General features: G+C 47.5%; 1 protein-coding gene across 2 annotated transcripts in view; it reads left to right on the forward strand.

Moving 5' to 3' along the window:
* LOC109870380 (vinculin) overlaps positions 1-15519 on the forward strand; it is a 57594-nt gene extending 42075 nt beyond the window's left edge. For both annotated transcript variants that reach the window (XM_031804693.1, XM_031804694.1), the window contains exons 11-22: positions 994-1184; positions 2251-2450; positions 5520-5648; positions 6288-6437; positions 6527-6635; positions 6753-6931; positions 11234-11357; positions 11704-11828; positions 12028-12213; positions 12537-12740; positions 13260-13364; positions 13637-15519. In XM_031804693.1, the coding sequence (XP_031660553.1) occupies positions 994-1184; positions 2251-2450; positions 5520-5648; positions 6288-6437; positions 6527-6635; positions 6753-6931; positions 11234-11357; positions 11704-11828; positions 12028-12213; positions 12537-12740; positions 13260-13364; positions 13637-13783 (1849 nt within the window). In that variant the 3' untranslated portion in view covers positions 13784-15519. The remainder of the gene's footprint in view (positions 1-993; positions 1185-2250; positions 2451-5519; positions 5649-6287; positions 6438-6526; positions 6636-6752; positions 6932-11233; positions 11358-11703; positions 11829-12027; positions 12214-12536; positions 12741-13259; positions 13365-13636) is intronic.
* Positions 15520-23250: the final 7731 nt, after the last annotated feature.

Below are 23250 nucleotides of genomic sequence, written 5' to 3' on the forward strand. Positions count from 1 at the left end.
TAAGATCAATCAGAGTTGACTTTGAAGGATCTATAGGGTTGGGCTGTGTAGACTTAGTCACCATCTGGGTTGGGTTTAGATCATTACATCATGATGTCTTTTAGATTGTCTGACTCCTGCATTTCCCAATCATAATTGAGGTTACCCAGGTTAATAACTTATGATTTTTGTAAAAGAAGACCACAAACTAGTTAACTCATCGAGTGCAGAAAGGTTAGCCAAGGGAAGAAGGTAGAGACTCTTATAACAGTTATAAATACCCCCCTCCAGATCTAAGAGTGGAGTGCAAGCTAATGGGTACAAAGATTACAACTGACAACACTCCCTGGCAGAATAGACAACTGTACGACAATACAGCTTAAAAAGGATTGTACGTATTACCTGAGTGGGGTCTTTGTCTGTCTGAGTCAATATCTTAATGTGTAATGAAGAATGTTGACAACACTCCAAAGTTAAATATTGAGTTCCGCAGGGTTGGGTCCTTGGGCCAATATTGTGCTTTCTGTCTGCTATCTGTCGGCCATGTAATTCCTTAGAGCACCTTTTCAGCAGGGACCCCCAAATCTAATGACAACCTTAAAATCAGTACAATCAGTACATAGATTTTTTTATTTTATTAAGAAACTAATAAATACTATTTTATATTTCTAATTACCTTTCTGAAAAACGTTTGTATATTGGTCCCATACAATAATCTGTACTCCTTATTTTTTATTTTATTATTTTTGTTAATTTTGCATTTTCCCCTAGTGGGTCGCGACCCCGACTTTGAATGCCACTGCCTTAGAGGTTATCACATCGATTTCTTGCTGACCAACACCTACATGCATCATTCTATTTAATTTAGCTTTCCCTAGAATAACTAGCTATGATGCTTTAGAGAGAGACTATGGACATTTCATTTAGCTTTCCCTAGAATAACTACCTATCATGCTTTAGAGAGAGACTATGGACATTTCATTTCCAGTACGCCATTATTGTCTCCCATCACAGGGGTAAAGGTGATACTCCGGAGGCCAGGGCATTGGCGAAGCAGATAGCCACAGCCCTACAGAACCTGCAGTCTAAGACCAGCAAGGCTGTTGCCAACAGCAGGCCTGCCAAGGCTGCTGTCCACCTGGAGGGGAAGATAGAGCAGGCCCAGAGCTGGATGGAGAACCCTACCATGGATGACGGGGGAGTGGGTGAGTCTGAATGTCCTCTTCTCATTCCTTCCTTAACCTTCATCTCTTTCTCTAACTCCCTCCCTCTTGCTTTCTTCCCCTCAGTCTCGTCTCTGTCTCTGTCTCTCTCTCTACAGTGAACATCAGTCCAGACTCTGTGTACATGTCTGCTGTGTTGTTTTTCTCTGTGCGCTACATTCCTATGCTCTCTCCCAACCTCATTATCTCCTTGGCTTGTCGGCTCAGAAGCCTGGATATTCTCTCATCTGTTGTTAACACTTAGACTCTGGGCTGTATTACATAGCCTCCTGGAGAATGTTCAGAGTAAACTTAATCACAACTATATAGAATAACATACAACAATTAAGCAATAAGGCCCGAGGGGGTGTGGTATATGGCCAATATATCACTGCTAAGGGCTGTTAGGCACGACGCAACGAGGTGCCTTATTACTATTATAAACTGGTTACCAAAGTAATTAGAGCAGTAAAAATACATGTTTGTTCATACCCGTGGTATACGGTCTGATATACCATGTATTTCAGCTAGTCAGCATTCAGGGCTCGAGCCGCGCGGAGTGTCATAGAGCCGCGCGGAGTGTCATAGAGCCGCGCGGAGTGTCATAGAGCCGCGCGGAGTGTCATAGAGCCGCGCGGAGTGTCATAGAGCCGCGCGGAGTGTCATAGAGCCGCGCGGAGTGTCATAGAGCCGCGCGGAGTGTCATAGAGCCGCGCGGAGTGTCATAGAGCCGCGCGGAGTGTCATAGAGCCGCGCGGAGTGTCATAGAGCCGCGCGGAGTGTCATAGAGCCGCGCGGAGTGTCATAGAGCCGCGCGGAGTGTCATAGAGCCGCGCGGAGTGTCATAGAGCCGCGCGGAGTGTCATAGAGCCGCGCGGAGTGTCATAGAGCCGCGCGGAGTGTCATAGAGCCGCGCGGAGTGAAGGATGTGTGGGTGGTCCTACTACTGACTTAACCCTCTGGCCCAAATCGGTAGAGACCCACCTATGATCCAAAGCCTTGTTTTCTGTGTGCTGGTGCGACTATTCTGTGTATGTTTCTGCGAGTGTCTGACTGTGTCTCTCCCTAGGCCAGGCAGCTATCCGGGGGCTGGTGGCAGAGGGCCGTCGTCTGGCTAACGCTCTGCCAGGTCCCTACAGACAGGAGCTGGTAGGGAAGTGTGAGCAGGTGGAACAGCTGATGGCCCAGCTAGCCGACCTGGCCGCCAGGGGTGATGGGGAGTCCCCGCAGGCGCGTGCCGTGGCTCAACATCTCCAGGAGAGCCTGAAAGTAAGACTGCTCACATTCACTGTCACCTACAGTCGCTTCCAAGTCATTATCCACACTAGTCCAGGCTGTATCACATCCGGCCAAGTCATTATCCACACTAGCCCAGGCTGTATCACATCCGGCCAAGTCATTATCCACACTAGTCCAGGCTGTATCACATCCGGCCAAGTCATTATCCACACTAGCCCAGGCTGTATCACATCCGGCCAAGTCATTATCCACACTAGCCCAGGCTGTATCACATCCGGCCAAGTCATTATCCACACTAGTCCAGGCTGTATCACATCCGGCTGTGATTGGGAGCTCCCTTTGGGCGGCGCACAATTGGCCCAGCGTCGTCCAGGATTTGCCGGGGTAGGCAGTCATTGTAAATAAGAATTTGTTCTTATTTAAAAAAAGAGATTTTTGATGTACCGATTCCATGGTTCCAAGATTCAAGACTTAATGCTTTTCAGTTAAAATTATTATATAGAATTCTTGCCACCAACAAAATGTTGAATATTTGGGGCATAAAATCATCGAAGCTCTGCAGATTTTGTTATGAGGATACAGAATCAATAGACAATTTATATTGGTATTGCACACAGGTAGCCTGTTTCTGGTCTCAGGTTCAGGAATGGCTGAAAATGCATAGCATTGATCTGAAATTGACCCTAGAAATAGTACTGTTAGGAGATCTGGATAGACCGGGTCAGTCAATTACTAATATACAAATACATTTACTAAGAGTATTAATCTTCACAATCTGTGGATTCTATTCGGTTCGATAGATTGAAGTTGTACATTAAACATCACAGTATAGTTGAAAGATATGTGTTGCGTAGAAACACGAAGTGGGTGGCCAGCAGAGATAGATGGGATGGGCTGAGGGTTGGGATGGGATGAGCTGAGGGAAGCTGAGGGTTGGGATGGGCTGAGGGTTGGGATGGGCTGAGGGAAGCTGAGGGTTGGGATGGGATGGGCTGAGGGAAGCTGAGGGATGGGATGGGCTGAGGGTTGGGATGGGATGGGCTGAGGGTTGGGATGGGATGGGCTGAGGGTTGGGATGGGATGGGCTGAGGGTTGGGATGGGATGGGCTGAGGGTTGGGATGGGATGGGCTGAGGGAAGCTGAGGGTTGGGATGGGATGGGCTGAGGGAAGCTGAGGGTTGGGATGGGATGGGCTGAGGGCTGGGATGGGCTGAGGGAAGCTGAGGGTTGGGATGGGATGGGCTGAGGGAAGCTGAGGGTTGGGATGGACTGGGGAAGTTGAGGGTTGGGATGGGATGGACTGGGGAAGTTGAGGTTTGGGATGTGGAGTTGGAGACAAGTGGGAGTGGAGTTGCTGTGTGTGAGAGAGAATGATGGTCAAAAGATCAAATAAATCAATTAAAGTCTAAATAAATCATAATAAAAGTATATTTGAATGACACTAAGTGGCAGTGTTTTTACAACTAATGCCGTGCAGGTGTTTGTACACATGCATATGCACACACTCTCAGTCAAATAAACACATACATGTACTAGTGCCAGACATGAACACAGACATATACAGTTGGCATTGCTGTTATGATGTCAGTTGGCATTGCTGTTATGATGTCAGTTGGCATTGCTGTTATGATGTCAGTTGGCATTGCTGTTATGATGTCAGTTGGCATTGCTGTTATGATGTCAGTTGGCATTGCTGTTATGATGTCAGTTGGCATTGCTGTTATGATGTCAGTTGGCATTGCTGTTATGATGTCAGTTGGCATTGCTGTTATGATGTCAGTTGGCATTGCTGTTATGATGTCAGTTGGCATTGCTGTCTTTTGTTTTAAATGTTCTTTTTTTTTCATTGTTTGCTGTTTTCTGTCTTTTCTTTAGTTCATCGTCTTGGTTGTTGGGGGAATGGAATTAATTATTTTATTTATTTTATTTTTTATTCCTGGGGGGGACTGTGGCAAGGGTCTCGAATGGTGCCGGGACAGCTATTGGGGAACTGTGGGGGGGGGGGTTGGATCTTGGAGGGTTTGGGTTCATGTTTTTTGGCCTGGTGGTAGATCGGTCAACATGCCCTTCAGCAGGGCATTGAACCTGGATGATTCTGTGTCACTCTGAATGGGAATCTGTTGGATGGCTGGTATGATGTAGTTATTGAATGGCTGGTATGATGTAGTTGTTGAATGGGAATCTGTTGGATGACTGGTATGATGTAGTTGTTGGATGACTAGTATGATGTAGTTGTTGGATGGGAATCTGTTGGATGGCTGGTATGATGTAGTTATTGAATGGGAATCTGTTGGATGACTGGTGTGATGTAGTTATTGAATGGCTGGTATGATGTAGTTGTTGAATGGGAATCTGTTGGATGACTGGTATGATGTAGTTGTTGGATGACTAGTATGATGTAGTTGTTGGATGGGAATCTGTTGGATGACTGGTATGATGTAGTTGTTGGATGGGAATCTGTTGGATGGCTGGTATGATGTAGTTGTTGGATGGGAATCTGTTGGATGGCTGGTACGATGTAGTTGTTGAGCGGCTTCACTTCATATTGTATGTTTCGAATATTAGATAAATAAGAACAAATTCTTATATTTTTTTTTTTTTTTTTTTATTGACTGACTTGCCTAGTTAAAAAAACATTGTAATAGTCAACCAGACTCTGTCTGGAGCTCACTCTGACACAGGCATGGTGAAATGCTCCCCCTGCTGGCTGGAGCTCACTCTGACACAGGCATGGTGAAATGCTCCCCCTGCTGGCTGGAGCTCACTCTGACACAGGCATGGTGAAATGCTCCCCCCTGCTGGCTGGAGACAACAGCTTCAGTCTAATGCTCTCAAGCCACTATAACTATGATACCTTAAAGTAGCCCAATACAATGTGTTTAAAAGTTATTCATGAAGAGAGAAAGAGACTTTAAAATCAATGGTTCAACAATAGCTTGTAGAACTGCACCAGTTTTTCATTGATTTGAGGTGCAACGTAAGCCACTTGTTAAAAGAGACCATGAGAGTTTATCGTTAACAGGTAATATTTCTAAAGCTGGTCTTTTGCTAACTAACTCGTGTGTGTGTGTGTGTGTGTGTGTGTGTGTGTGGTCTCAGAACCTCAAAGGAACGATGCAGGAAGCGATGACACAGGAGGTGTCAGACATCTTTAGCGACACGACCACTCCCATCAAACTGCTGGCTGTGGCCGCCACCGCCCCACCCAACGCCCCCAACAGGGACCAGGTGAGTGATATCTCCCTCTCTTTCTGTCTATCTCTCTCTGTCTGTCTCCCTGCCTCCATCATGGCTCATTTGTTACCTTCTACCTATGAGCAGAGAGGTGTATATAGACCTATATATTACATCATAGAATGGGATTATATTCTGGTGGTGTCTCTAGATAAGTCACTGGCTTTGACTATCCTGATTTATTTGGCAGATTCATATCATCATACACTAAGCAAAAAAAATAACATGGATTACTCATTGATTAGTTTCCAATCATTTATGTGGTACTTGTCAATCAATAATATTTAGACTACATTTCCTGAGAGAAATGTTACTATAAGTAATCATGTAAGATAATAAAAATAAAAAAACAGTTTGGACCATCTACATAATTGGTCTATATTATATTAAAGGGGTATTTTGGCCATGTATCTACTTCCCCAGAGTCAGAGGATCTTGTGGATACCATATTTATGTCTCTGTGTCCAGTATGAATGAAGTTAAGAGGTAGTTTCGTCAGCCAAGCTAAATAGCGTTAGCACAATGACTGGTAGTCTATGGGTATCTGCTAGCAATGCTACTCTGGTAAAGTAGATAATCCCGAAGTATCCCTTTAAGTTTGTATCATTCAGTGATATGTAACTGTTATATTAGGTGTTTGATGAGAGGGCGGCCAACTTTGAAAACCACGCCAACAAGCTGGCTGCCACGGCAGAAAAGGCTGCCGCTGTTGGAACCGCCAACAAGAGCACTGTGGAGGGGATCCAAGCTGCCGTCAAATCTACAAGAGATATTACACCACAGGTGAGTGAGGGCGTGAGAATCCCAAAGTGTCAATTGGTCAGGAGGAGGATGGAATGATGTCCCCAACTCATGGGAACGTTCTGTTCTAGGTGGTCTCTGCTGCCCGTATCATGCTGAGAAACCCAGGCAACCAGGCTGCGTTGGAGCACTTTGAGACCATGAATAACCAGTGGATTGACAACGTGGAGAAAATGACAGGTAGTGTCAGACAATCTATCATTTTATTATTTATCACGATAAAGTGGGCGTTGTGTGAACATGTAAATGTGTTGATGTCCTTATTAGCACTAAGAATGATGTCTCCTCTGTCTCTAGGTTTGGTGGACGAGGCTATAGACACCAAGTCTCTGTTGGATGCCTCTGAGGAGGCCATTAAGAAAGACCTGGAGAAATGTCGCGCTGCCATGGCTAACCACCAGCCCCAGATGTTAGTGGTAGGGGCCACCAGCATCGCCCGTCGGGCCAACCGGATCCTCCTGGTAGCCAAACGGGAGGTATAGATGTGTTTTATTTACACATACAATCAATCACATGTATTTTTATAAAGCCCTTTTTACATCAGCAGTTGTTACAAAGAGCTTTACAGATACCCAGCCTGAAACCACAAAGCTTTACAGATACCCAGCCTGAAACCACAGAGCTTTACAGATACCCAGCCTGAAACCACAAAGAGCTTTACAGATACCCAGCCTGAAACCACAAAGAGCTTTACAGATACCCAGTCTGAAACCACAAAGAGCTTTACAGATACCCAGCCTGAAACCACAGAGCTTTACAGATACCCAGCCTGAAACCACAGAGCTTTACAGATACCCAGCCTGAAACCACAAAGAGCTTTACAGATACCCAGCCTGAAACCACGGAGCTTTACAGATACCCAGCCTGAAACCACAGAGCTTTACAGATACCCAGCCTGAAACCACAGAGCTTTACAGATACCCAGCCTGAAACCACAAAGAGCTTTACAGATACCCAGCCTGAAACCACAGAGCTTTACAGATACCCAGCCTGAAACCACAGAGCTTTACAGATACCCAGCCTGAAACCACAGAGCTTTACAGATACCCAGCCTGAAACCACAGAGCTTTACAGATACCCAACCTGAAACCACAAAGAGCTTTACAGATACCCAGCCTGAAACCACAGAGCTTTACAGATACCCAGCCTGAAACCACAGAGCTTTACAGATACCCAGCCTGAAACCACAGAGCTTTACAGATACCCAGCCTGAAACCACAGAGCTTTACAGATACCCAGCCTGAAACCACAGAGCTTTACAGATACCCAGCCTGAAACCACCAAGAGCTTTACAGATACCCAGCCTGAAACCACAGAGCTTTAGATACCCAGCCTGAAACCACAAAGAGCTTTACAGATACCCAGTCTGAAACCACAAAGAGCTTTACAGATACCCAGTCTGCAACCACAAAGAGCTTTACAGATACCCAGTCTGCAACCACAAAGAGCTTTACAGATACCCAGCCTGCAACCACAAAGAGCTTTACAGATACCCAGCCTGAAACCACAAAGAGCTTTACAGATACTAAGCCTGAAACCACAGAGCTTTACAGATACCCAGCCTGAAACCACAAAGAGCTTTACAGATACCCAGCCTGAAACCACAAGGAGCTTTACAGATACCCAGCCTGAAACCACCAAGAGCTTTACAGATACCCAGCCTGAAACCACCAAGAGCTTTACAGATACCCAGCCTGAAACCACCAAGAGCTTTACAGATACCCAGCCTGAAACCACCAAGAGCTTTACAGATACCCAGCCTGAAACCACAGAGCTTTACAGATACCCAGCCTGAAACCACAAAGAGCTTTACAGATACCCAGCCTGAAACCACAAAGAGCTTTACAGATACCCAGCCTGAAACCACAAAGAGCTTTACAGATACCCAGCCTGAAACCACAAAGAGCTTTACAGATACCCAGCCTGAAACCACAGAGCTTTACAGATACCCAGCCTGAAACCACAAAGAGCTTTACAGATACCCAGCCTGAAACCACAAAGAGCTTTACAGATACCCAGTCTGAAACCACAGAGCTTTACAGATACCCAGCCTGAAACCACAGAGCTTTACAGATACCCAGCCTGAAACCACAGAGCTTTACAGATACCCAGCCTGAAACCACAGAGCTTTACAGATACCCAGCCTGAAACCACAGAGCTTTACAGATACCCAGCCTGAAACCACAGAGCTTTACAGATAACCAGCCTGAAACCACAGAGCTTTACAGATACCCAGCCTGAAACCACAAGGAGCTTTACAGATACCCAGCCTGAAACCACAGAGCTTTACAGATACCCAGCCTGAAACCACAGAGCTTTACAGATACCCAGCCTGAAACCACAGAGCTCTACAGATACCCAGCCTGAAACCACAAAGACCTTTACAGATACCCAGCCTGAAACCACAAAGAGCTTTACAGATACCCAGTCTGAAACCACAAAGAGCTTTACAGAGACCCAGCCTGAAACCACAGAGCTTTACAGATACCCAGCCTGAAACCACAAAGAGCTTTACAGATACCCAGCCTGAAACCACAAAGAGCTTTACAGATACCCAGCCTGAAACCACAAAGAGCTTTACAGATACCCAGCCTGAAACCACAAAGAGCTTTACAGATACCCAGCCTGAAACCACAGAGCTTTACAGATACCCAGCCTGAAACCACAGAGCTTTACAGATACCCAGCCTGAAACCACAGAGCTTTACAGATACCCAGCCTGAAACCACCAAGAGCTTTACAGATACCCAGCCTGAAACCACCAAGAGCTTTACAGATACCCAGCCTGAAACCACCAAGAGCTTTACAGATACCCAGCCTGAAACCACCAAGAGCTTTACAGATACCCAGCCTGAAACCACAGAGCTTTACAGATACCCAGCCTGAAACCACAAAGAGCTTTACAGATACCCAGCCTGAAACCACAAAGAGCTTTACAGATACCCAGCCTGAAACCACAAAGAGCTTTACAGATACCCAGCCTGAAACCACAAAGAGCTTTACAGATACCCAGCCTGAAACCACAAAGAGCTTTACAGATACCCAGCCTGAAACCACAGAGCTTTACAGATACCCAGCCTGAAACCACAAAGAGCTTTACAGATACCCAGCCTGAAACCACAAAGAGCTTTACAGATACCCAGTCTGAAACCACAAAGAGCTTTACAGATACCCAGTCTGAAACCACAGAGCTTTACAGATACCCAGCCTGAAACCACAGAGCTTTACAGATACCCAGCCTGAAACCACAGAGCTTTACAGATACCCAGCCTGAAACCACAGAGCTTTACAGATACCCAGCCTGAAACCACAAAGAGCTTTACAGATACCCAGTCTGAAACCACAAAGAGCTTTACAGATACCCAGCCTGAAACCACAGAGCTTTACAGATACCCAGCCTGAAACCACAAAGAGCTTTACAGATACCCAGCCTGAAACCACAAAGAGCTTTACAGATACCCAGCCTGAAACCACAAAGAGCTTTACAGATACCCAGCCTGAAACCACAAAGAGCTTTACAGATACCCAGCCTGAAACCACAAAGAGCTTTACAGATACCCAGCCTGAAACCACAAAGAGCTTTACAGATACCCAGCCTGAAACCACAGAGCTTTACAGATACCCAGCCTGAAACCACAGAGCTTTACAGATACCCAGCCTGAAACCACAGAGCTTTACAGATACCCAGCCTGAAACCACAAAGAGCTTTACAGATACCCAGCCTGAAACCACAGAGCTTTACAGATACCCAGCCTGAAACCACAAAGAGCTTTACAGATACCCAGCCTGAAACCACAGAGCTTTACAGATACCCAGCCTGAAACCACAAAGAGCTTTACAGATACCCAGCCTGAAACCACAGAGCTTTACAGATACCCAGCCTGAAACCACAGAGCTTTACAGATACCCAGCCTGAAACCACAGAGCTTTACAGATACCCAGCCTGAAACCACAGAGCTCTACAGATACCCAGCCTGAAACCACAAAGACCTTTACAGATACCCAGTCTGAAACCACAAAGAGCTTTACAGATACCCAGTCTGAAACCACAAAGAGCTTTACAGATACCCAGCCTGCAACCACAAAGAGCTTTACAGATACCCAGCCTGAAACCACAAAGAGCTTTACAGATACCCAGCCTGAAACCACAGAGCTTTACAGATACCCAGCCTGAAACCACAAAGAGCTTTACAGATACCCAGCCTGAAACCACAAGGAGCTTTACAGATACCCAGCCTGAAACCACCAAGAGCTTTACAGATACCCAGCCTGAAACCACAAGGAGCTTTACAGATACCCAGCCTGAAACCACCAAGAGCTTTACAGATACCCAGCCTGAAACCACCAAGAGCTTTACAGATACCCAGCCTGAAACCACCAAGAGCTTTACAGATACCCAGCCTGAAACCACCAAGAGCTTTACAGATACCCAGCCTGAAACCACAAGGAGCTTTACAGATACCCAGCCTGTAACCACAAGGAGCTTTACAGATACCCAGCCTGCAACCACAAGGAGCTTTACAGATACCCAGCCTGCAACCACAAGGAGCTTTACAGATACCCAGCCTGAAACCACAAAGAGCTTTACAGATACCCAGCCTGAAACCACAAAGAGCTTTACAGATACCCAGCCTGAAACCACAAAGAGCAAGGAATGCAGTGGCAGAAGCATACAAACCGTGATGGTGCCTTTTTAGCAGTTTACAATACTGACACCTGAATTACAAAGAACAAGTACATGATTTAAAAAGAGAAACATTAATTGAATTGTCTCTGTAGGTGGAGAACTCTGAGGATCCTAGATTCAGGGAGATAGTGAAGGCTGCGTCTGATGAGCTGAGCCGGACCATATCTCCCATGGTGATGAACGCCAAGGCTGTGGCTGGGAACATCACCGATCCAAGTACGTTTCAAGGCAGTTTCCCTACATTTAGGATATGTTTGATCGTTATACTGTATACTCTGCTGTAAGAGCTATCCATCTATAACTATCTAGCATGACGTAATACAAAATATGAAGCCTCATTCTGTCAATTTCGGGAATCTTTGATAGTCCAAAGTGAAGGTTCAGTCAATGGTGTTATGGTTTACGGGTCTGTGAATGTTTTACTGCTGCTACACCAGCAGCATTTGGGGCCTTTGTCTAGTCTCTTATTTATAAGGCCTAACTATCTATCTGATTCTTCCTCTGTGGTGTCCAGGTCTGTTTATCAGGCCTAACTATCTGATTCTTCCTCTGTGGTGTCCAGGTCTGCAGAAAGGCTTCCTGGATTCAGGCCATAGGATCCTGGGGGCCGTTGCCAAGGTGAGAGATGCGTTCCAGCCACAGGAACCAGACTTCCCCCCACCACCACCTGATCTGGACCAGCTGCACGTAAGTCAATCAATCAAAATAATTAATCAAACTCTTTTCAGCATTCTAGCTTTACAGTCCTAGACTGTCAACACCAGGGTTTTGTTCAGTGGGGTAACAATGTGGTTTCAGAACGTTCTGATATATTTAGGATTTGGGTTTTTTAAGAACAGAAATGATCTGCCATAGAGAATTAACACTTCTGTCTGCAACATGCCAGGTCAGCGACGAGCCCGCCCCACCAAAACCACCTCTCCCCGAGGGTGAGGTTCCTCCCCCCAGACCCCCTCCCCCAGAGGAGAAGGACGAGGACTTCCCAGAGCAAGAGGTGGGAGAGATGGTGAGCGAGCCCATGATGATGGCCGCCAGACAGCTCCACGAGGAGGCCCGCAAGTGGTCCAGCAAGGTGAGATACAAGCACTTACACGTTCAGGTTTAATGTTAAGGTTATTGCCAATACAGAACATTGGAATTTCTCTGCGACCAGAAAGCAACAGTAGAGCTGCTCAGAGTTGCCATTATTCAGTGCCATCAAGGAAATGTGACATGTAACATACTGTGTTGTAACATACTGTGTTGTAACATACTGTGTTGTAACATACTGTGTTGTAACATACTGTGTTGTAACATACTGTGTTGTAACATACTGTGTTGTAACATACTGTGTTGTAACATACTGTGTTGTCAGATGTCCGATTTCATGCTTTTCTTGTTTGTGATCTCTTTCAGGGTAACGACATCATCGGTGCAGCCAAGAGAATGGCCCTGCTCATGGCTGAGATGTCCCGTCTGGTGCGCGGTGCCGGCGGGAACAAGCGTGCCCTCATTCAGTGTGCCAAAGACATCGCAAAAGCCTCAGACGAGGTCACAAAGTTGGCTAAGGAGGTTGCCAAGCAGTGCACAGACAAACGCATCCGGACCAACCTGCTCCAGGTCAGTTGACTGGCTGATCCCTGGTCATGTCTTCTTAAAAAAATACAACTATGATGTCTCCGATGCAATACATGTGGTTTTATCTGGTCCAGTCTTCTGCCAAATTCCTCCTTGTTTCCTCAATTCCTCTCGAAGCTTATTGGAGGAGGCTGGTCCAAGGGAGGGACCTAAGGATCTTCTCCTCCAATGCAGTTTGAGAAGAATTGAGCAAGCAAGGATGGAGGAAGCAAGGATTTGACAACCGCTAGAAACATTTTCAGACTGCTTTCGTCAGGGTTTCCTTGTGCAGCAGCGGCTGCTCTGGCATGTTCAGAGACCACACAAAAGACAACCTTATATTCATGTAGGAGTGGTAGGACTAAAGCTAGAATTTCGAATTTCCTGCATGTCCTTGTGATTTGAATTAGGGTCGATCGTTTGAATTAGGGTTGATCGTTTGAATTAAATGGATATTGTTGAGACCTGTGTAAAATGCACTTGAAATCAACTTGAACTTGTAGGAACTAATCTGTGTTCCAGGTGTGTGAGCGCATCCCTACCATCAGCACACAGCTGAAGATCCTCTCCACAGTCAAGGCCACCATGTTGGGTCGTACCAACATCAGCGAGGAGGAGTCCGAGCAGGTCAGTACACTGGGCATCACTGGATAACACTCATCAACCGAAGTTACTTTTTGCTTTGTAATTACATCGTAATGAGGTTGAGTGGTTTCTGTTATTAAACAAGTGGAATAAGGAACAGTCCCTATTCCACTTGTTTAATAACGGGGGGGAAAAATAAACTTGAAGAGCAATTTGCTAGAGTAGTAATGAACAGTAATGTTACTAGTGTAGTACAGTTTTACACTAGAACAGCTTAATGATCAATTTGACCATTTTTCTTCCTCCTCTCCCAGGCCACAGAGATGTTGGTTCACAATGCCCAGAACCTGATGCAGTCTGTGAAGGAGACGGTTAGAGAGGCCGAGGCTGCCTCCATCAAGATCCGGACGGATGCCGGTTTCACCCTGCACTGGATCCGAAAGACCCCCTGGTACCAGTAAGAAGAGACGGGCCCGACTTTGTTAATTTGCGTTCCGCAAATGCCACTCTATTCCCTATGTAGTGCACTACTTCTGACCAGGATCCGTACGTCTCTGGCTAAAGGTGGTGCAGTATACTGTGTGAGGAATGTGGTGCCATTGGGGACACAGTTATTCTGTTCCTCTGCCCAAAGCCCAGCCTGGTCAGAAGAAAACAACAGCCAGACTCTCTGAGCAGTAGATTTGATGAACCCATACATACTAATTCCAAGCTACAATGAATGAAAACGGCCACTTTTTTAAAAAGCCTGCCTGGTTAGGGTGAAAACCTTGAGTTAATACTGAAAACACTATTTATCAGTCGATGTCAATCCCACACGTGTCTGTAAACAGTGACAGTTTTGTTCAAATATAAAGTAGGGGACTATCCAATGCAACTATAACATGGTTCAGAATGATTCTTACTTGCAATTTCTTTTTCTAATTATATGTTTTAAAGATCTTATGAGAAATCCCAGGTATATATTTTTTGGATTAGAGGTTTCTTTTCGTATAGAGTAAGGTTAAAGGTGTACTAGTCTCAGTGAAACATACAATGGTGAGAAGAGAGCTTTGAAGTTAAAATTAGAATATTAACATTTTTTTTCCTTGCAAGGCCTTTATTTTCTATATATCTTTATACTGGTTCTTAATTTCACTATCTGCCACGTGTAGTTGTTCACCTTCGCTAGGACAAAGCACATCTGCTCCAACTCAATGGGAGTGAGTTCAAGAATATCATAATGATCCGTTCTACACAAATATAATAGACTATTCAGTGGTATTACACTATGTTATAGAAACTTAAAAAAAAATAAACACTGTTCCTTGTTCTACATTTTTATTAAATGGTGTGATGGTTTTGGTAGCTATTTTTTATTTTTTTTTGTCAGTACTGCCAAAGAGTTTATTCTAGCCTGGTCCCAGATCTGTTTGTGGTCTTTGCATCTACAGGGAGTCGGTGTGATAGCACTAAACAGCCTGGCACTCATGCTAGGTTTGTTCCACCATTAACTTTTTCTGTCTTGGGGTTTTATTATATCTGCAATATTGGAAAACATCATGATGAGCTCTTCAGACACATTGGGTAGAGAATATCTTATTCACTTAGAACACATATCTGTAAAGATACTGGCATTCAGCTCTATATGTTTCTGGCTTGATTGTTTTTGCTCACATTGTTGCGTTGAGATTACATGTAGGCCTTAGGTCTGGTGCTCTCTACTTTGTACTTCTCAGTGAAACTATAGCAAGCCAGTCTCCATGTTGTTGCCTGACTAGAGGCCAGCTATAGTGTAATGTTTAAACTGTGTCTTGACCTAATGTGGTGAAGGATTAATGAATGATGCATCAAATGCTTTGAAGATAAAGAGTCTGGAGTGATAGTCTGGGGGGGGATAAAGAGTCATGGTCTGGAGGATGAAGAGGGAACATATTTAAGTCTAGGGGGGGTGGGGCTCTAGGACTAGGTTTAATCCGGGAGACCAATGTGTTTCAGTGTAATACGTCACATGAAACTGGTGATGAGATATCAGCCTTCTCTTCCTCTCATATCTTCAAGCTACACTAAACATTACACAGCTGGTACAAACGGTTGCAGTTTTGAAATGTTTTCTCTTGTGTCTGAATAATCCCAGAGCAGTTTGAATGTGTACGATTATTGAGACCCTACAAAACCATCTGATGTGCCCTGTAATAAAAAGACTGATTGCAATAAATGTTGTATGTTTTTTTCATTTACAGAAAATGATGTTTTTTGCGTTTACTACAAAGTAGATACTACTCAAGGCATCAGCCTTTTGTTCAGAAACATTTTTGGGATATAAGATGGGTACAGCCTAAAGGGAAGGATCATGTTTCATTCAGTTTCTAAGATTGAAAAAAAAGTTGTATTCATTTAACCTTTAATTAAGAACTAATTCTTAATTTATAATGACGGCCTAACCCAGGCGACGCTGGACCAATTGTGCGCCGCCCTATGGGACTCCTGATCTCCGCCCGTTGTGATACAACCCGGGATCGAACCAGGGTCTGTAGTGGCGCCTCTAGCCTTAGACCGCTGCGCCACTCGGGAGCCTTCAAATTATACAAGAATCAAGTCCTGCTGCTTGGTATTGTTCACATTATTTTCTAATAAAGCATTTAATAAGACTCACAACTGCAAATCCTCTTAACCCACCAGGGACCGGTTTATAACCCACCAGGGACCGGTTTATAACACAGTGAGTGGTTTATAATACACCAGTGACCAGTTTATAACACAGTACTTGTTATAACCCAGTAGTGAGTGGTTTATAACACAGTACTTGTTATAACTAAGTAGTGAGTGGTTTATAACAGTTGTGAGTCAGCATCCTATTCGGTCAGCATCCTATTCAGTCAGCATCCTATTCAGTCAGCATCCTATTCAGTCAGCATCCTATTCAGTCAGCATCCTATTCAGTCAACTAGCCTTCATTGTCAGCATCCTATTCAGTCAGCATCCTATTCAGTCAACTAGCCTTCATTGTCAACATCCTATTCAGTCAACTAGCCTTCATTCATACCTCTTTATTCATAGTGCTCCAAATGCAGTGTGGCAGAATGAGCACTAATCTCCAAACAGCTGACTGTGGGCGGCACCCTATTCTCTCAACGGCTAGTGCTCATATGGATGTCTTATGTGGTGCAGGTGAGAGTCATGGATCCGTTTCAGTCAGTCGTCCTGATGAGCCCTGCTGGCAACATGGTTAAAAACCTGTCAAATAAAGTTGTGTTTATTTCGCTGAGCGACGACGTTATTGGTCACTTTCTGGATTTGTTCACCGTCTCCAGTTTGTTCCATCCCACAGGTTTTGTATTTTCAGTAGGATAGTAAAATACACGAGACATAACTTGTAATATTGGTAGGAACAATTCTGGATGCCACTGTGATCAGTGGTTTTAAAAATACTTTGAAGTACTACTTAAGTCTTTTTTTTTGGGGGGGGGGGGGTGTATCTGTACTTTACTATTTTATATATGTTTGCAACTTTTACTCCACAACATTACTGTTTTTAAATGTATTTTATTTATTTATTTGTATTTATTTATTTTTGTACATTTTCCCTGATACCCAAAAGTACATTTTGAATGCTCAGACAGGACTTACCGTGTTATCATCCCTGCTGCCTCTGCTCTGACGGACTCACTGAACACACATTGGTTTTGGAAATGATGTCTCAGTGTTGGAGTGTGCCCCTGCCGATCCCATAAATAAATACAACTTGTGTCATTTAGGTTGGCTTTAATAAAAGGAATGTGATGTGTACAGCATTTACTTTGAACTTTTACTAAAGTATGACAATAGAGTACCTTTTGTTGTATTTAAGTATGTTTAAAACTAGGTACTTTTACTCAAGTAGTATTTTACTGGGTGACTTTCACTTGAATAATTTTTGGATTTGAAGGCATCTTTTACTCAAGTATGACAATTCAGTAGTTTTACCCACCACTGACCGTGATAGTCTACACTTTTCAAGGGGGAGAGTTTGTGCTGCAAGCCGACAACCCTGGGCACAGTGTCCTTCACTCCCATTTGCGGCATTAAGGAGTGGAAAGTAGCTAGATAGCTGTCACCCAGGCCTGATACACTAAAGCACATTTTATTGTAATAATTTTCACCAAACATTCACGTCTGTAAAAAAAAATTATTACGGATTCTGAACACTACCAAGTCGAAAGGGCTCATCAGGACGACAGACTAAACCGAATCAGTTCTTCTCCACTCGACTCTCGCCGCATGACAAACATAAACCTTTTTTCATAAACCTGTATGTTTCTACAATTTCTCTTCTTAAAATTAGCTTCTTTTTTAAAAATATATATCAGAGGAGGCTGGTGTGACGAGCTATAGGAGGATGGGCTCATTGTAATGGGATGAGTGGAACAGAGTCAAATGTGGTTTCCATATGTCTGTGTTTGATACCACTCCATGTATTCCTATAGCTCCTCTCACCAGCCACCTCTGTTTTTTTAAACCTAACCTTAACCACACTGCTAACCTTTTTTTTTTTTGATAAAAATTATTTATGGGTTGAGCGTAATAGAAATATCTAAACATTCTTTTAACTCCAAAGCAATGGCATGTGGCGCAGAAACCACTAACTCGTTGCATTTTTCTATTATCAAGACTCCAGCTGGTAACTCTAAACTGGTTAGGACAGCTCATGAGGTGAACTAAATATCTGTCGACTCGTGATTAAGGAGACTTCATGCATAGCTTTTATTTTTAACCATAAGTGTAGGAGTAAGATGTCTCTATACTCAGCACCTAGGATCAATTTTCAACAGCGAGACGCTTTGTGGAGACACCCTGATGCCGTTCAGTCAGAATAATGCTTAACCATCCAAACATGATCCCTCTACATTGACCTCTTTCAATGCTGGTGCTGTTTAATCGTTGACGGAATATAAACGTTGCAACCAAAAATCCCTGACTGCCTTGTCCTCTAGTCCAGGACAATCCTAATGTTGTACGTAGTTATTTCCTTTGACTGTACAAACGAATGAGAGGAGAGGAGGAAGAGGTGGTTGAGAGGAGGAAGAGGTGGTTGAGAGGAGGAAGAGGTGGTTGAGAGGAGGAAAAGGTGGTTGAGGAGGTGGTGGTGGTTGAGAGGAGGAGGTGGTGGTGGTGGTTGAGAGGAGGAGGAGGTGGTGGTGGTTGAGAGGAGGAGGTGGTGGTGGTGGTGGTTGAGAGGAGGAGGAGGTGGTGGTGGTTGAGAGGAGGAGGAGGTGGTGGTGGTTGAGAGGAGGAGGAGGAGGTGGTGGTGGTTGAGAGGAGGAGGAGGTGGTGGTGGTGGTTGAGAGGAGGGGGTGGTGGTGGTGGTTGAGAGGAGGAGGTGGTGGTGGTGGTTGAGAGGAGGTGGAGGTGGTGGTGGTTGAGAGGAGGAGGAGGTGGTGGTGGTTGAGAGGAGGAGGAGGAGGTGGTGGTGGTTGAGAGGACGAGGAGGAGGTGGTGGTTGAGAGGAGGAGGAGGTGGTGGTGGTTGAGAGGAGGAGGAGGTGGTGGTGGTTGAGAGGAGGAGGAGGTGGTGGTGGTTGAGAGGAGGAGGAGGTGGTGGTGGTTGAGAGGAGGAGGAGGTGGTGGTGGTTGAGAGGAGGAGGAGGTGGTGGTGGTTGAGAGGAGGAGGAGGAGGAGGTGGTGGTGGTTGAGAGGAGGAGGAGGAGGTGGTTGAGAGGAGGGTGGTGGTTGAGAGGAGGTGGTTGAGAGGAGGAGGTGGTGGTGGTTGAGAGGAGGTGGTGGTGGTTGAGAGGAGGAGGTGGTGGTGGTTGAGAGGAGGAGGAGGTGGTGGTGGTTGAGAGGAGGAGGAGGAGGAGGTGGTGGTGGTTGAGAGGAGGAGGTGGTGGTGGTTGAGAGGAGGAGGTGGTGGTGGTTGAGAGGAGTAGGTGGTGGTGGTTGAGAGGAGGTGGTGGTGGTGGTGGTTGAGGTTGAGAGGAGGTGGTGGTGGTTGAGAGTAGGAGGTGGTGGTGGTTGAGAGTAGGAGGTGGTGGTGGTTGAGAGTAGGAGGTGGTGGTGGTTGATAGTAGGAGGTGGTGGTGGTTGAGAGGAGGTGGTGGTGGTTGAGGGGAGGAGTTGGTGGTGAGAGAGGTTGGTGGTTGAGGGGAGGAGTTGGTGGTGAGAGAGGTTGGTGGTGGCGGTTGATAGTAGGAGGGGGTGGTGGTTGAGAGGAGGTGGAGGTGGTTATGAGGAGGTGGAGGTGGTTGAGAGGAGGTGGAGGTGGTTGAGAGGAGGAGGAGGTGGTTGAGAGGAGACGGTGCTTGAGAGGAGGTGGTGGTTGAGAGGTGGTGGTTGAGAGGAGGATGTGGTGGTGGTTGAGAGTAGGAGGTGGTGGTTGAGAGGAGACGGTGGTTGAGAGGAGGAGGAGGAGGTGGTGGTTGAGAGGAGGAGTTGGTGGTGGTTGAGAGGAGGTGGTGGTGGTTGAGTGTAGGAGGTGGTGGTGGTTGAGAAGGAGGTGGTGGTTATGAGGAGGTGGAGGTGGTTGAGAGGAGGTGGAGGTCGTTGAGAGGAGGAGGAGGTGGTTGAGAGGAGACGGTGGTTGAGAGGAGGTGGTGGTTGAGAGGTGGTGGTTGAGAGGAGGATGTGGTGGTGGTTGAGAGTAGGAGGTGGTGGTTGAGAGGAGACGGTGGTTGAGAGGAGGTGGAGGTGGTTGAGAGGAGGAGGAGGTGGTGGTTGAGAGGAGGAGTTGGTGGTGGTTGAGAGGAGGTGGTGGTGGTTGAGAGTAGGAGGTGGTGGTGGTTGAGAGGAGGTGGTGGTTGAGAGGAGGTGGTTGAGAGGAGAATGAGGAGGCAGAGGTGGTTGAGAGGAGGAGGTGGTGGTTGAGAGGAGGAGTAGGTGGTGATTGAGAGGAGGAGGAGGAGGAGGAGGTGGTTGAGAGGATCAGGAGGTGGTGGTGGTTGAGAGGAGGAGGAGGTGGTGGTGGTTGAGAGGTGGTGGTGGTGGTGGTGGTGGTGGTTGAGAGTTGGTGGTGGTGGTTGAGAGGTGGTGGTGGTGGTTGAGAGTAGGAGGTGGTGGTGGTTGAGAGTAGGAGGTGGTGGTGGTTGAGAGGAGGTGGTGGTTGAGAGGAGGTGGTGGTGGTTGAGAGGAGGTGGTGGTGGTTGAGAGGAGGTGGTGGTGGTTGAGAGGAGACGGTGGTTGAGAGGAGGTGGAGGTGGTGGTGGTTGAGAGGAGGAGGTGGTGGTTGAGAGGAGGAGGTGGTGGTTGAGAGGAGGAGGTGGTGGTTGAGAGGAGGAGGAGGTGGTGGTTGAGAGGAGGAGGAGGAGGTGGTGGTGGTTGAGAGGAGGAGGAGAAGGTTGTCGTTGTTGAGAGGAGGAGGAGGTGGAGGTGGTTGAGAGGAGGAGGAGGAGGAGGTGGTTGAGAGGAGATGAGGAGGTGGTTGAGAGGAGGATGAGGCAGAGGTGGTTGAGAGGAGGATGGTGGTGGTTGAGAGGAGGAGGAGGAGGAGGTGGTTGAGAGGATCAGGAGGTGGTGGTGGTTGAGAGGAGGAGGAGGTGGTGGTGGTTGAGAGGAGGAGGTGGTGGTGGTTGAGAGGTGGTGGTGGTGGTGGTTGAGAGGTGGTGGTGGTGGTTGAGAGGTGGTGGTGGTGGTTGAGAGGTGGTGGTGGTGGTTGAGAGGTGGTGGTGGTGGTTGAGAGGAGGTGGTGGTGGTTGAGAGTAGGAGGTGGTGGTGGTTGAGAGTAGGAGGTGGTGGTGGGTTGAGAGGAGGAGGTGGTGGTGTGGTTGAGAGGAGGAGGAGGTGGTGGTGTGTTGAGAGGAGGAGGTGGTGGTGGTTGAGAGGAGGTGGTGGTGGTGGTTGAGAGGAGGAGGAGGGTGGTGGTGGTTGAGAGGAGGAGGAGGTGGTGGTGGTGAGAGGAGGTGGTGGTGGTTGAGAGTAGGAGGTGGTGGTGGTTGAGAGTAGGAGGTGGTGGTGGTTGAGAGGAGGAGGTGGTGGTGGTTGAGAGGAGGAAGAGGTGGTGGTGGTTGAGAGGAGGTGGTGGTGGTTGAGAGGAGGTGGTGGTGGTTGATAGGAGGTGGTGGTGGTTGAGAGTAGGAGGTGGTGGTTGAGAGGAGGTGGAGGTGGTGGTTGGTTTGAGAGGAGGAGGTGGGTGGTGGTTGAGAGGAGGAGGTGGTGGTGGTTGAGAGGAGGAGGTGGTGGTGTTGAGAGGAGGGTGGTGGTGGTTGAGAGTAGGAGGTGGTGGTTGAGAGGAGGTGGAGGTGGTGGTGGTTGAGAGGAGGTGGTGGTGGTTGAGAGGAGGGAGGTGGTGGTTGAGAGGAGGAGGTGGTGGTTGAGAGGAGGAGGAGGTGGTGGTTGAGAGGAGGAGGAGGTGTTTGTGGTTGAGAGGAGGTGGTTGTGGTCGAGAGGAGGTGGTGGTGGTTGAGAGTAGGAGGTGGTGGTTGAGAGGAGGTGGTGGTGGTTGAGAGTAGGAGGTGGTGGTTGAGAGGCGGTGGAGGTTGAGAGGAGGAGGAGTTGGTGGTGGTTGAGAGGAGGAGGTGGTGGTGGTGGTTGAGAGGAGGTGGTGGTTGAGAGGAGACGGTGGTTGAGAGGAGGTGGAGGAGACGGTGGTTGAGAGGAGGTGGATGGTGGTGGTGGTTTGAGAGGAGGAGGTGGTGGTTGAGAGGAGGAGGAGGTGGTGGTTGAGAGGAGGAGGAGGAGGAAGAGGTGGTGGTGGTTGAGAGGAGGAGGAGGTGGTTGTGGTTGAGAGGAGGAGGAGGTGGTTGTTGAGAGGAGGAGGTGGTGGTTGTGGTTGAGAGGAGGAGGAGAAGGTGGGTGAGAGGAGGAGGTGGTTGAGAGGAGGAGGATGAGGAGGTGGTTGAGAGGAGGAGGAGGAGGCAGAGGTGGTTGAGAGGAGGAGGTGGTGGTTGAGAGGAGGAGGAGGGTGGTGGTTGAGAGGAGGAGGAGGAGGTGGTTGAGAGGATCAGGAGATGGTGGTGGTGAGAGGAGGAGGTGGTGGTGGTTGAAGAGGAGGAGGTGGTGGTGGGTTGAGAGGTGGTGGTGGTGGTGTTGGTTTGAGAGGTGGTGGTGGTGGTGGTGGTGGTGGTTGAGAGGTGGTGGTGGTGGTGGGAGGTTGAGAGGTGGTGGTGGTGGTGGTGGTTGAGAGTAGGAGGTGGTGGTGGTTGAGAGTCGGAGGTGGTGGTGGTTGAGAGGAGGAGGTGGTGGTGGTTTAGAGAAGGAGGTGGTGGTTGAGAGGAGGAGGAGGTGGTAGTTGTTGAGAGGAGGAGGTGGTGTGGTGGTTGGGAGGAGGTGGTGGTTGAGAGGAGGAGGTGGTGGGTTGTGGTTGAGAGGAGGAGGAGGAGGTGGTTGAGAGGAGGAGGATGAGGAGGGTGGTTGAGAGGAGGAGGAGGAGGTGGTTGATAGGAGGCAGAGGTGGTTGAGAGGAGGAGGTGGTGGTTGTAGAGGAGGAGGAGGTGGTGGTTGAGAGGAGGAGGAGGAGGAGGAGGTGGTTGAGAGGATCAGGTGGTGGTGGTTTAGAGAAGGAGGTGGTGGTTGAGAGGAGGAGGAGTTGGTGGTTGTTGAGAGGAGGAGGTGGTGGTGGTAGGGAGGAGGTGGTGGTTGAGAGGAGGACGTGGTGGTTGTGGTTGAGAGGAGGAGGAGGAGGTGGTTGAGAGGAGGAGGATGAGGAGGTGGTTGAGAGGAGGAGGAGGAGGAGGAGGAGGTGGTTGATAGGAGGCAGAGGTGGTAGAGAGGAGGAGGTGGTGGTTGAGAGGAGGAGGAGGTGGTGGTTGAGAGGAGGAGGAGGAGGTGGTGGTGGTTCGAGAGGAGGAGGTGGTGGTGGTGGTGATTGAGAGGTGGTGGTGGTGGTGGTTGAGAGGAGGTGGTGGTGGTTGAGAGTAGGAGGCGGTGGTGGTTGAGAGTAGGAGGTGGTGGTGGTTGAGAGGAGGAGGTGGTGGTGGTTGAGATTAGGAGGAGGTGGTGGTGGTGGTGGTTGAGAGGAGGTGGTGGTGGTTGAGAGGAGG

Source organism: Oncorhynchus kisutch, linkage group LG25 (genome assembly GCF_002021735.2).
Source record: "Oncorhynchus kisutch isolate 150728-3 linkage group LG25, Okis_V2, whole genome shotgun sequence".
Lineage (NCBI taxonomy): Eukaryota > Metazoa > Chordata > Actinopteri > Salmoniformes > Salmonidae > Oncorhynchus > Oncorhynchus kisutch.